At 37.1% G+C, this 15,411-nt stretch overlaps 1 protein-coding gene across 1 annotated transcript in view; it reads right to left on the bottom strand.

Moving 5' to 3' along the window:
- Positions 1–15,411, bottom strand: part of LOC132121238 (rho GTPase-activating protein 27-like) — a 28,364-nt gene that overhangs the window by 12,558 nt on the left and 395 nt on the right. Inside the window, exon 2 of the mRNA XM_059530444.1 lies at positions 12,537–13,395. Within this exon, the coding sequence (XP_059386427.1) occupies positions 12,537–13,304 (768 nt within the window). The 5' untranslated portion in view covers positions 13,305–13,395. The remainder of the gene's footprint in view (positions 1–12,536; positions 13,396–15,411) is intronic.

Here is a 15,411-nt window from a genome sequence, read left to right as displayed (position 1 = left end):
CTAAACGAAAACAGAAAATATTAAAATAAAGTATAATTCAGAATGTTAGCAAAAACTATAATACTAAGTCAATGATTAAAAAAAAAAACACTGAAAAAAAAATCGAAATAAAAAAATAATTGACCTTGCATTGTACCAAAGCCGAAACAAAATAATAAAAAAAAAAAAATCTGAAAACGTTAGGTTGACAGCACATAGATGAATCAGTAAAATTCAGTGAATGCATTATCAAAAACTATATAAACTGATTCATCTTTACACATAAGTTCCTATATATACCTATATTACCCAAATATACCTATATTTGTTTTTTTAAAATTTCAGACACCCATTCTCAGATGCAATAACTGTTTTTCAAGATTTTTTTTTAACACATGATAAAATTATAAAATCAATGTGATAAAATATGTGATTTTTGTAAACACACACACACACATATATATATAGACGACAAATGTATAAAATCAGCTTTTTTGTTAAGGATATTAAGCTTCTAAATAGCTACTCAGGTTGAAGATATCATATCACATCATATACTATATGGTCATGAAATGCTAGAAATGGAGTGTGTTTGGCTGAAGACACATGTGTAACTTGATACAGACGACCTTTCACAGTGATACTGACTTATGTAAACAGGTCACAACACTTATACAAAGAGCAAAAACAAACAGTGGATGGACAGAGCGTCTGCTTTCACACCTTCCTCCCACAATCCTCCTCTATGCAAAATGAACCACTCTCAGAGGGACTCTCCACATCACCAGAAAGACAACCGAAACCAAACGCTTCTTAACCTGAGGAACATTCAGCACACACACCACTGTCAACTGTGTTAACGTAGGTTCAAATTAACAAGGAGATTTTGACTAGGCCTGAAGCCTCACCTGCCCTTTACAGAAAAGAGCATTTCCTATATGTGTTGATCTCAGGAAACAGAACAAGAGTTGATCAGGACCATCTGTCAACTTGAGGGTTACTGCATGAACTGTCTTTCCGTAAAAGACACATTCATATTGTTATAGTTGTTCGAGGACAAAGAAAATTTGAGTGATTTTTGTCCTTGTAAAAAAAAAAAAGAATTCTTTAGCATATTCTTTAAAAAAGCACTCTCTTGACAACTTAGGTTTGAGTCTCCGTCAAGGTTGGCAAGCCAGGTTCGTTTCCCATTAACCATCAGGACTGGATGGGAAGACGAACATGTGAATGTACTTCTTCAAATTGTGGCAAAAGATTATTAAAACATGATTTAGAAATAAAAATGTAAAATTGACTATTACAAAGTGCACTTTTTAAAAGTGTAGTTAAGTGCATCAAGAAATACTCTCTTTAAGATCACTTAATTGACCTTTATTAACACTGCTTTACATGCAAGAAACTGTTCTCTAAAAGTACACTTGTGCACTAAATACAAGTGCATATTCAATATGATTAAGTGCACTTTTTTTCACAAGGATGTGTAATGGTCACTAGCCCCTTTCACACTGCACGTCGGACCCGGCATATTGCCGGAACATTGCCGGGTCGCCTTCTGTGTGAAAGCAACCACGTCCCGGGATTGATTCCGGCATTGAACCCGGGTCGGGAACCTAGTAACATTGCCGGGTTCGACCCGGGACGAGTGCTGTGTGAACAAAAGCCAGATCTAATGCCGTGTCGAAGTGATGACGCACGTTATCGCGTGACTCTTTTAGCGGCTGTTTTGAAGGAAGAGCAATGTTCGTGACAAAAAAATATGTGCAAACTGTAATGAAGCAGAGATCAGTTAGTTCCTCACTTCCCGCGCTGACGCCGAGATCGTTCGCTTGCTTCAGTGAAAATATAACGTGCCTAACGTTTTCGACTCGTACATTACACGTCACGCCCTGATGTCACGTGTCGTTACGGGATCTTTACGGGTTATGTGTGAAAGCACGCACATATCCCGGGTAATCACTGGCAGTGTGAAAGTGCAAAATCTAGCGACCTGGGAACAATTGCCAGAACACTTTACCCGTGTATTTGCCGGAATGGCAGTGTGAAAAGGGCTACTGACACAAGGGGAGTCGTGGCCTAGTGGCTAGGGTTGTGGGTTTGAATCCCATGCTGGCAATACCACGACTTAGGTGCCCTTGAGCAAGGCATTGAACCTCCAGCGTAAATGGCTGCCCACTGCTCCGGGTGTGTGTGTGTGTGTTCACTGCTCTGTGTGTGTGCGCACTTTGGATGGGTTAAATGCAGAGCACGAATTCTGAGTATGGGTCACCATACTTGGCTGTATGTCACGTAACTCACTCAAAGCCAGGGTGGTGGTTAAGGGGCTCAGGACGGTTTTTAGCACGTTATTATGAGGTTGTTAGGTGGCTGCTCAAGTCTCTGTGATATTTTGGTCTATAATAGAAGTCTAACAGATGATATTTTATCCTGTTTTATCATCTGCCAGGCAAAAACCATAAGCTTGCTCTCATAGAAAAGTAACAGCAAACCTCCTCTCAAAAAATAGCACGATTTACGGTGTTATTCATATGCAGTCATGTTAATTTGCTTATTCATGTTGCATAAGTGCTGCACAGACTTTTACTACTTAGGGTTCGGGGTTTGTTAAATTGCTTAACTGTAAGTAGGCCTACAAGAAAATAAGTTATACTATTAAAAAGCACACTATATAGTGTAAATGAATGTGGTAAATTCATTGAAAATGAGAAATAGGCTTTAGTTTGCTCTTAAGCTTGTTTTATCCACCAATGTTGAACAGGGATTGCAAAATATATTCAGATACGGAAGAACAGATGAAGTAGCCAGCCCATGCATGTAGAGTGAAGATGGCTGTGGAATAGATGTTTATATGCTTACTGCAGTACTGAGCTCACCTTTAGCCTCGAGAGAGGCCTGTATGAGGACACACCTCTCCTGAGGAACGTCTGGAGAGCAGAGACAGGAATAAAGACAGAAGAGCAAGAGTGACAATCGAAGCGCAACAGCGGAAATCAAAGCTAGTGCGCCGGCACATCATATCCTGGGTCTATATTTACCAGCCTTTGGTGCAGACCAAGTCTGTCTCTCAGCCGCAAGGGCCAAAATGCATCAACTGACAGGAAACAGGTTTATTATTATAATCCTCACAAATAATAGCCACACAAATGCACCTACCATACTCAACACTGAAGAAGAACTGAGTGATCGAGATAATAAAATGTATAAAAATGCTAATTAATAAATGCTGTCAGATATTATTATTATTTACTCACCCTTAACCATAAACCATAGCTGTACAAACCCAAACCCAAAAGGAGAAGTACTGTCTACTATTTTCATTGTTATGGTAAAAAATGAACTATTTATATGGTGGTCTATATGACCTATATTCTATGTTTTCAAAAACTGAAATTGAAGTCTTCATTATAAGTGAAGCTGCAATTGTCTTTTCTTCTCTGTTGTGACATACACTACCGATCAAAGGTTTGGGATGATTAATGAATACATTTTTCAAATAAACCTCTATGCTCACCAAGACTGCATTTATTTAATTAGAAATACCATAAAAACAGTACTTTTGTGAAATATTATTTACATTTAAAATAACTGTTTTCTATTTAAATAGATTTCAAAATGTAATTTATTCCTGTGATGCAAAGCCGAATTTTCAGCATCATTACTCCAGTCATAATCCTTCAGAAATCATTCTAATATGCTGATGCTAAAATGCTGTTCTTTTGAACTTTCTCTTCATCAAAGAATCTATCACAGTTTCTGCAAAAAGTATTAATTAGTAGCAAAAACTACATTAATAATAATAAGAACCATTATTAATAATTGAAGCACTAAATCAGCATATTAGAAAGCTAGTGATTTAATCAGCTCCTGATTGTCCGTCTTCAACTGATTGACCTTGATAGCCTCGATCCCCCTTCACTTTCACTATATGCAAAAGAGCGTCCAGTACATTCTTGAACATTTCTCCTTTTGTGCTTCACAAATGTCATGCAGGTTTCTAACAACACGAGTGTGAGTGTCCTAAATGATGACATAACTTTAATTTGTGGCTGCACTATATATCCCTTTAAAACACTTTAAAGCAAAGGGAGCGATGAAATCCCCAGCCTTAAATGTATGCCATCCTTTTGTGAGATAAATTTAGATGATCTGAATGCGCTGGCCAACAGAGACAGCCACACAATATGTATAAGTCATTGTACAAGTAGGCTAACTGAGAGAAAAAGAGAAAGAAGCAGTGGATGTATAGGGAGAAGCCAATAAAGCAGGAACTGGCTTTGAGAGACACAGCCTGGAACGATGCAGACTGAGAAACTAAAGGAACCTTCCTTTTTCCAAATCAAAACTGAAGGGATGCTAAAGGGCAATGTCTTGCAGCTGCTCTGTTTTATAGCGTTTTACAGAACTGGACAACTTTACTGTGACAAACATTTGACCCTGATGATGTTTAACAAGTGCTACGCCGGGGAGTGTCTCAACAGGAAGAGACCACATCCTAACTGAGAACAACACAAAAGCACACTTCTTTATGCAAAATCCAATGTGCTAAAACACTAGTGATTTTAATGCACACTGCTCATATATAAACGCTACGAGTTACTTATTGGACAGTCAAGCCAATTCATTACTTTCTACATATCAAAGTGACAACAAAGAGTATTTCTGTACACAGAAACCAAGTTTTAAAGGGTTGTGGACATACCTGCGTGTTCAGAGAGAGAGGCATCGCGCTTCTGGGTCGGTGGTTGGTTCGAATCTTAGCGTAAAAATCCACCATGCCTTTGTTTAGATCAGTCAGTACAGCTGATCAGACAACAGTCAAAGTCTAAATTATCTAACAGTGAGCATCGTGGTGAACAGGCTGACCCTGAGTCTCTCTCTCACACACACACACACACACACACACTGCGTCTGCAGCCGCCGAGGCCACTAATGAACATCTGTCTTGAAGTGCTACTCTGCTCGAGTGAAAGGGGGAGGGGGCAGACGGATGGAGAGACACAGAGGAAGGCACGACTGTCTGAATACATAAAGATGCAAAGAGACAACGGGTCAGAGCAGAAGTGTTGACAATGAGAAGGTGTATAATCTCAGGTATCTTTGCGAACATTAAAATCTTATAAACTCTCAAGTCTGAATTGTCTAAGTTCCTCTTTTTCCTCATCGAAACAGAACCTACACCAGTCAAAGTCACTGACTTGAGTGCATTTCCTTAAAATTACACATTTTGACTGTAACACCTCTGATAGAAGAAAAAAGCATGCTTCCTCTATAAACAATACGGGATTGCTCAGAGGTCTGTCTTTTATAACATGAAACTGACACTATTTTCTTAAAACTTTTTCCTGGTCTTATCCATTGGTGCATGATATTTTAAAGAAATAAAGTCTTAAATAAAGTTAAGTTAAACAAACTAAAACAAATTCAAGTTTTCACGTGGCTGCATGGGCGATTATGTTACTCCTGGCCAAATAGCCATTTAGGCGTTATTTATTTGATATTATACTACGCGCACACACACACACACACACACACATATATATAAGAAAGTCAGATTTCTCGATTTTAGTATCTTGAGATACTATTATAGTTTTTATAAATATTTTCAATTAGCTTTTATTGTTATATTTTATTTTATTTAAACTGTATTGATAGTTTTTGGTGCATCTTTGTCAGTTTAAATATAAATAGATGTTAACTGATAAACTGTTATCTAACCAGATAATTAATGTAATTTTAAAGTAAAATGCTATCAATTTCACAGTTTTAAAAGTAAAAAAGAAAACAAATCAACATATAATTTACAGTCAAAAACTGTAAACTGAAATTTCCAGATTTTCCTGCATGACACTTCATATTTGAAGATAATAAAAAAAAAAAGTGTATTTTAAATGCCATGATGTGGTGGCATGATAAAATGCAGAGGACAAGGGCCACTGTTTTGAGCTGTGACATCTGATAAACATTTCAACTGTGAATGTTTAGCAATGTTTAAAGCAGGAAATATGTTTCGGATTTCACATCCAAGCAGTCTGACAAGCATGACAACAACAGACAACAGCTTCCCTGCATGCAATCCAATCTGTCGTCGCAAATTTGAAAAAAACAAAACAAAAAAATACTATTTTCCATGTCTGTGGTTGTGAAGACACAGAGACCCCAAAGTTTGGATATTACACCTACGATCAAACTCTTTTTCCTCCTTCTAATGATGGACGTGAATAAGTCACAAAGGCCAGGCATATACAGTTCCTGGAACAAGCATAAGTAAAATAGAATCAAACTGTATTAGGGACTACTATTCACAAGTAGTTTTGTTATTCAAATCTTTAACAAGGCAGCCCACAGCCATATGACCTGGATATTACCAAGTCGAGCTAAATAAAAACACAGAAAACTTAGCTGAACAAACTTTCATTTAGAACTCCATCTAGAAACATTAGCAAGGTGCCCAGATCACACACCAAAAACGAGCAGGAATGACATGAGTTAATGTGTAACGCAATGTTCTGTACTATTTATAGCACTCTGCAATTTCATTTTCTACCCTGAGGGAATCCTTGCACTTGACTGACAGTAGATAAATGCTTCTCTCCTCTCATAAGAAGCATCAATGGTATGAAATCCGTTGTGATTCTGTGTCAAGGCCATAAATTAGAATGTGAACAACACACACACACACACACACACACACACACAAACACACATCATTTTACAGGTGCTACCACAGGTACACAATTAAAATCAGCGTGTAGACAAAACTAGGAGCAACTGGTATGTTTTCACGGTTTAAGTCACAGTCTGTATGCCTTGTTGCATTTCTGCTCACATGATATTTCATAAAGTTTGTATAACTATTCTTTGAGCATGTTTATACAGTTCATCATTTACTGCAAACTGATAATGGCATGTGTGTCAACTTTTTAAAAAAAATTCTGTGGCACAGTGAAAACATGACTCTTTTGTTTTAGCATCCCAACCAGCAGATACAGCCACTCATTTAACCAGTGGTGTGAGTTTGGGGGCGGGACAATCTGTTAGTTTGACCAATGGAAGACAGGAGGAGTGGTCTGGAAACCTGTTTGGACACAGTCAATACAGCAATGACTGCATATAGATATGACATGCACAGGTATAATACTCTCTGTGTGATTATGATCATTTATGACTAATGGTTTCTGTGGCAATTTCTCTTTGTGCAAGACAGTAAAGGAAACCATTTGCCTTCCTGAGTCAGCCATACATTAATGCTGAACAGCCACTCAAGTTGATTAACAACGGGCAAACTCAGTTTCAGTGTTGGCCGGACTATAAACTTTAAACATGGCACAGGAGAAAACAATTGCAGAAGTGACTGTTAAAGGGATAGTTAAATACAATGAACTCCTGATTTACTCATCCTCAAGCTATCCTAGGTGTATTTGACTTTCTTCTTTCAGACGAATACAATCAGAGTTATGTTAAAAAATGTCCTGGCTCTGGTAAATGGTGGTCAACCAAAGCAAAATAAAGTGCAACAATCCATCATAAAAGTGTTCCACACAGCTCCGCAGGGTTATTAAAGGCCTTCTGAAGCAAATCGATGCATTTGTGTAAGACAAATATCCTAATCTCTAGCTTCCGCTATCTGTTGTACATGCGTTCACGGGAAAGTGCCGTTCCAGCAGATGATGTAGGACATAGCGAAGCTCCTCATTTGCACATTTTACCACTATATATTTTTTGAAATGCAAAAGGCGTTTAGACATGTTTCATCAGATTTTATATCAAACGCCATCTAATTTTACATGACACTGAGAAGACGGGTGGAATGTAGCAGCACTTTACTGAGAAACATCACGTCTCTCTAACAAAGCGATAGCCAAGGAATTCACAGCTATAATGAATTCAGAAAGAAGTGATTGTATTGTGAACAGCATGCTGCTGGTTACTTAACCAAATGACTTATCAACCAATGAAACTGAGGCTGGAGAACCAGCAGCTTGAATTCCTATGTCTCTTTTCACTCACACACACACACACGCACACACACACACACACACACACACACAGAGGGTCCATTCAGGCGACCAAGCAGCTCCCCCTCTGTGTTACATCACCAATCATGGCCTGGAATCCTGCATTACCTCATTGAAAACTTAAGGTCTGAGAGCTCATGGCACACTGTAGCTATTATCAGGTTCCTTTTCCTCTCCCTCTCTCAAACATACGTGCACATTTATATACTTTAATAACTGCAACAACCTTAAAATAGACCTCTGGACACTTGACACAAACTCAGCAAGAATAATGAATGATTTTTTGCTAATTAAAACTCATCACCACAGTTCTAGGATGTTGTGGTGGTTATCTATGCAGTTGTCTTCTGGGTGGTTTCTACTGGGGTTACTGGTGTGATATTTTGGTCCCTCCTTTTTTTTTGTCTGTTTTCTTTTATTGTTTATTTTATTGTCAGCCAGACGAGAATAAAAAGCACATTAATGCACGATCGTGCTAAAGTTTCACATCCTGTTCTAAGACTAGTTAAAAACGCTCTTACATCATGAGTGAGGTGACTGTAAGTTCAACATTTAACTTTGGGTTCCCACTTGATTAACCAAATAGTTTATACAGTCATTTATGATAAGGATTAAAAAATAATAATAATTCCATATTAATCACAAGAAACACTTTCTAATCAATTTATCATTGCTGTGCATTACTATACTTTTTCTATAGCCTTTTTAAATGACCCGATATCTCCATACAATCATGATGACATCATGATGTTTAGTCACATGACACACAAGAGCCAATGAATGTTGATTTTATTGATTTGGACTCTGTGTGCATGAGTTAATGTTTTCAATTTGATTTGAGAATCAAAAACTTAGTTTTTTTAACCTTTTGAAACCACTTTCCATTAGCAGTGAAGCTAATAAAATAAAATAAATAAGATTGCGATCGCTTTGCTGAGTGGAAGTCCTTCCCACCCTTTGTGGGAAGTCGTGGCCTAATGGTTAGAGAGTCGGACTCCCAATCGAAAGGTTGTGAGTTCGAGTCCTGGGCTGGCAGGAATTGTGGGTGGGGGGAGTGCATGTACAGTTCTCTCTCCACCTTCAATACCACGACTTAGGTGCCCTTGAGCAAGGCATCGAACCCCCAACTGCTCCCCGGGCGCCGCAGCATAAATGGCTGCCCACTGCTCCGGGTGTGTGCTCACAGTGTGTGTGTGTGTGTGTTCACTGCTCTGTGTGTGTGCATTTCGGATGGGTTAAATGCAGAGCACAAATTCTGAGTATGGGTCACCATACTTGGCTGAATGTCACTTCACTTTCACTTTAACAGAGCTTTTGCTATATTTTTGCTATTGGATAATCATTAAGTGGAGAGACACAGGGAATGGGAACCCAGTCTCCAATGGATATATACTTTATATACCTTTTAAAATATTTGCACATGGATTCATTTAAAAATGTAATATATGTCTCTCTAAATTTTCATCTACCAGCACTCGATTTGGCACAAACTTGCTCCTCTCAAAGTCCTAATCTACTCCACCTATGCTGCTCAGACTCACGCGTGACGCTCCAGTCGTGCACATGCACTAGGACCTGGGGTCTTCCAGTGCACAGCGCTGTGTGAGATGCATTAGCATAAGCTGACCTACATATCCGGGACTACACACCAGCGCTACGAACTGAATGGCACCTCAGCCATGCCATTGCTGAAACCAACATTACTATGGAAACCAGAACTTCACTGGCAGGCCTCCAGAGTTAATTGGTGCTTATCCCACAGAACTAAAAACCCATAGAGAGCAGACAACACATGTACAGACCTGATGAAATGGACACTTCTAAGAAAAATGCAAAGAAAATTAAATTTTATGCACAATTATCTTAGTAGCAACATGAAATGCTCTTGACTCTATATATGATGGCATTTGTGTTTGTAAATCACACTCTGACTGACCACTAATTTAAGAGAGTGATGGTAATACCTAGAAAGAAGTACCATGGCGGTACAATGTCACAGTGATGTGTCAGATGGTAATACCATGGAATTTTGATATATGGGTCAATAATTATTAAGAATGTCTAGATTTTACAGTATGTGTACTTACATGTTATAGTGTACTTACAGTGTATTTATCTAACAAAAAGTTCTGGTAATACAAGGTAAATACATGGGGTATAGGTTTAGGGGTATGTTCAGGGTTAGTTACCTAGTTATTACATAGTAATACATTGTAACTACTATAATAAGTACATAGTATGTACATGAGGAAAAGGACTGTAAAATAAAGTGCTACAGAGAAAAGCTCTCAAAAACATATAGGCTAATTCAAAAAAAACTCTAAATTCTTATTTATTATAATCTATGTTTTCAGATTGTTTTAGAATTAGTTGAGTGGTGTAACCAATAAATAAACACCAAACTAAATTAATTTCAACCTAATAGTATATATATATATATATATATATATATATATATATATATTATAAAATTACACATTTTTCAAACACATGGGCTACGTATGTACACACATCCATCCATCCATACTTACATAAATATCAATAATTATTTATGAAAATAAATAATACCAAGTTTTCAACTTGACTCTCCACACATTGATTTGGAAATTTTATTCAATAATATTTTATATCAAATGATATATAAAAAATGTCACTTTATCACTTATTTTTATATCGTGATAAAATATATATTTTTTTTATTCTGCCAATTATTATTATTATTTTTTATTGATTTACTGATTATTTATTTGCTTTTTCGTTCTTACAATCTCAGGAAAGTTACACCACCTAGTACCTTCTGTCTTTAAGCTCAAAAAATGTCTTTAAAATGACTTTTAATCATAATAAAAAAATACATTATACACGATAAAACATAATTTGCACTCAAGTTGGATGCATTTCAATTTTAAGCAGGGTCGTGCTAATGTAATCTCGATATTATCTTTCGTATTATCAAGCTATCACTCATTTTATGCATTTAAAACTCTGTAAGTAGCAAGTTTGATACGTCAGATAGCTCACCGCATCCCTCCCAGCAGGAAGCGCAGGATCATACCTTTACACAGGTGTGTGCGCAGGTGAAACCGTTCCGTCTCCAAATGCTTAGATTACAAAAAGCTGCAAACTATAATCCATCCGGCAGAAAACCCGCTGTTTATAATCCATCTTTTTTAATGCTGCCGTGCTTTAATCGTCCCTCCGCAGGGAAGCAGGTGTGTTTGTGGGCGTGTGCTGTACCTGTCTACAGAGCCACTCACACTCTCTCACTAACTCACCTAACCTGTTGTGCTCTTCATCTGACTCTGCAGGTAGTCTATGGATGAAAACCCCTTCCCTCAAACACAGTCAAAATAGCAGGCTTATATTTAGATTCATGCACGTTTTGATTCTCTCAACAAATAACGAATTAGGCTACTTATAAACTCTGTACCTACCAATTCTAGTAGACTGATGAGAGTCCATAGGCACCGTAGCCTATACAGTGTCTTGTGGCAGATAAAACGGACGGAGAATCCGGTTCTTTGCCGGTGAGGGGCAGCGATTGTACAAGTAAACCATTGACATGCAGATCACTTGGCAGGGAGCTCCACAAATACAGTCTGACTGGGCGTTTGATCAGGGACTCCTTTAATTAATTATTTACATAGGTTTAAATATAACAAGCATATCACACAACGTACGTTTAGTTGTTTTAGGGGCGGCGGGCGGCGAAATATCCTTTAAATTCTTTAAAAACGTTGATAAAAAAAAAAAAAAAAAGTTGTTACAAACTATCCTGGAAAGTAGCTAGCCTATAACGAATGCTCATCAGTAGGGTAAAATCCCAAAATGTGGCATTCCATGTTGATAAAAAAAAAATGATAAAACTGAATGTTCTCTTAAAGTTCATACAGAATATAGTTTATAAAATGTAAAAAAACAAAAACAAACCCTAATAACAAATTACAGTCAAATATCAAATGGTGTTGCGTCTGTATTTAAATTTGTGAAATAAAAGACCAAAAATAAAATAAGAGTCTTGGGGTAAGATGCTCCAAGCCTAATATGTATATAGGCTTACCACAATAATGTATTTACATACTTTATAATGCTTACATTGCAGAGGCATTAAAACAACGCTTCTTGTGCAGATAATTGATTACTTTTAAATTGTGTCTAATACACTGAAATGTGGAAAGGACAATAACATATTTAGCTGCTGTGTTGCTCCTTACTAGCTTTGACTGAGGTAAACATTGTTTATAGTCTATACAGCATAAAGTTATCTTAAATCAAATTAAATCCATCAATCGTTGATTCAGACACTAGTTACACATCAAAATTTAAGGACAGCCAAAGTTCTTAACTGACAATTAGAGCAAAATTATTAGTTTGACCAAGATTTCTTTCATTCATTTTTGGTAACTTTTCTATGGGTTTGTTTTTTTGGTAGGCCCTGATGCTGAATTGTAGACAGCGCCCCCGTGTGGTCGAGGAAAGCAGCTAAATTGCAGTTTTAAAAACAGAATTTGTGTAACTTTACTTTGCATGTGAAGTATGACTTACCATATTCTTATCTGGTGTGACAGGGTTTACAGTCAGATTATCTTCAGCTTTTAAGGATTCTGGTTCTCTCACTGTATCCAAACTCTCATTCTTGTCTTTATTCATGGGGTTCCAGACGTCACCCCAGCCAGCTCTATTGAGCATCTGAATGTCTTGATCCAGGGCCTTTGTGTCCACCTGAGGCTCTCCTGTTGCATTTACGGTTGATTTGATCTCCAGGTCTGGGGACTGAGGTGTGTTGACTGTATGAAGAAGCTTCAGTAAGATCGAGGTTGGTGTTTCTCCATTAGTTGGGGAAGCTGGCTTGGAGTTTGTGTGTTCAGGCACAGGACCGGCCTCTGCTTCAGTCTTTATGGGATCTGGATCCAAACCCTTCAGTTCAAAGAATTCCTTTGGAATAATATATGTTGATATTCTATGACCGTCTTTCTCCGTGTCTCGTTTTATAGAGGCTGGGACTCGAAGAGTGACCTCGGCGGGCTCAGTGACGGTGGGAAGACGATCAGGAGCCATCTCAGAGTTAGACTTGAGGAATTCACTTCCACTAACCTCCAGTGAAGTTTGGTTGGTCTCAGGTGGGAGTTCAGTGACATAGGTCGCTGGGATGAAAAAAGGCTTCTCAGTCTCATCCCTCCGGACGTGCCACCAGGTTTCATTGGTCTTGGCTACTAGGATGTAGTGCTCGTTGGGTTTGATGGACACCTCTCTGCCATCTCGAGCAGTGTATTTGTATTCATAATTCACCAGAACCTGCTGTGAAAGTGACATAGTGGCTCACTTCTGCTGATCCCAAACCTGTTATGTGGCTGGTGTTCAGTGCAAACAGGAAATCAGGGTTCGTGTACAGTCATCATGAGATCTGAAGATAAAGGAGGGAAAAAAAAAGGTAATATTTAAATCTAAAGTCCAGACAAAATAAAACAATCAAAAGAACAGACTTACTAGGGATAAGAATATTAAAGAATACAAAATCACACACACAAACACAATAAGATATATAAAAGAGTAAAAAAAAATAATAATTACATACAGGCTTAAGGGGCAAAAATATAAAAGAAAACAAATCCCAAAAAAAAAAAAAATAATAAAACATGCTATGTGACCACCTAGCAACTATGCAAAACAACCTAGTAACAAACCGGACGCATTAGCAACCACATATCAATGCCCTAGCAACCACCCACAACATCCTAGCATCAAGAAAATTTAACATTCTAGTTTTTAGATGATTATTAGCCAAATACAATATGAATATGTACTGTATATTAAATCAGTGTGTCAATAGTAGTGCACATTTACAATAAAAAAGCAAGAAAACATAGGCTCTTTCAGAGTATTCAACCTGAAATCTACTCTACTTATATTTACATAAGTATATGTTAAAATATAATGTTTATCGGTGTGCAAATGTGGGGTTGGACGATCATATTCACAACACAACAGGAATGCAGATAAACCAGGGGAACCAGAGGTGTGTCGGAGAGAGAGAGAGAGAGAGAGATGAGAGAAACCTGTCAGGATTTCTAGCAGAAGACGACCTCGAAACAGAACATTTTCACTGAAGATTTGGTTCATTACATTCTTTACTTTAATGAAACCAGAGAGCAGAGACAAAGAGATGAAAATATACAAGCATGAAGGGAAGGGGGAGAGAGTAGAGGGTATATTTACACACACACACACACACACATATAAATACTTTTTTTCTTTTTAAGATATTGCCTTCGAGGCAGGAAGTTAAATTTTGTTTGTGACTTGTGCAGAGCAAAAGAGAAACTACACTGTGTTGTACTATAAATTAGTATATTACGCTAAATTATGCTTGTAAAGTAGTTTAACACTAGTGGCAATCAGATTATGCTAAAAGCATGTAAATATAGAGCGACAGATGGCTCTGCTGTATAATAGTGTCTACAGGAAGTGAGTGAGTTTTGCAGAGGAACTTTGCACCAACCCCAAATCTACACAGATGAAGAGACACCAAAATAAAGGAAACATCAGCTGGTAAAACAGGAAAACATGCATCATGCATCGAGCAAACTGCAATCTCGGTTTCATTGAGAGTTGTTGCAAAATACTAATTACTTAATATGTGAAGCAGATCACTGGACGTTTCTGGGATGACTGATTAATGAATAAAAACGCTGACAAAGACGGGAATGAGTGTGTGTTTTAAGTACAGCCATCATCTGATGTGCCCTCATGGAATGAACTGCACGCAATTAACGCCTATAACGTCAAGAAAAATGTGTCCAAACCACTCATGAAGTCTTCACTGCATCCAGAAACTGGTTTGACATACACATCTCGCAATATATTATATAATGTCATTAAATAAACCATTTGTGTGTACATAACATTTACATTTGTAAACATGATTAATTTAAGTTGTAAAAATGGAAAAGACAATTTAAATACCTTTTTTTTAAAACAAGAAAACCCTATTTCAGTTTTTCTACTTTCTACTTTCAAGACTAAGTCAGTGTGTTACTAAGTCAGTGTGTTACTGTTACACCATTTTCAGTATAAATTATATCCCACAGACCATAAAAATAATGACATATTAATTTATCTTTAATTATATTAATCTTTTGCTAATATCTTAATATTTTTTTAAAATCTTTTTTAAACTTTAAAAACTAAAAGCAAAACAGCATCAAAAATCAAAGCAGCTTAAATCGACATGAAACAAAATAAAACAAAAAGTAAAAAAACTACACATCAAACAAAAAGGCAAAAAGTAAAGAAAAACAAAAAAGCAACAAAGCAGGTAAATAAATAAATATATATAAATATATATATATATATATATATATATATATATATATATATACAAAATAAGCAATATAACTCTGTTATAAACAACTGTTGACAG

This window comes from Carassius carassius, chromosome 39 (genome assembly GCF_963082965.1).
Source record: "Carassius carassius chromosome 39, fCarCar2.1, whole genome shotgun sequence".
Lineage (NCBI taxonomy): Eukaryota > Metazoa > Chordata > Actinopteri > Cypriniformes > Cyprinidae > Carassius > Carassius carassius.
The sequence above is the reverse complement of the archived record's forward strand: the minus strand, read 5'-3'. Positions and strand labels throughout refer to the sequence as shown.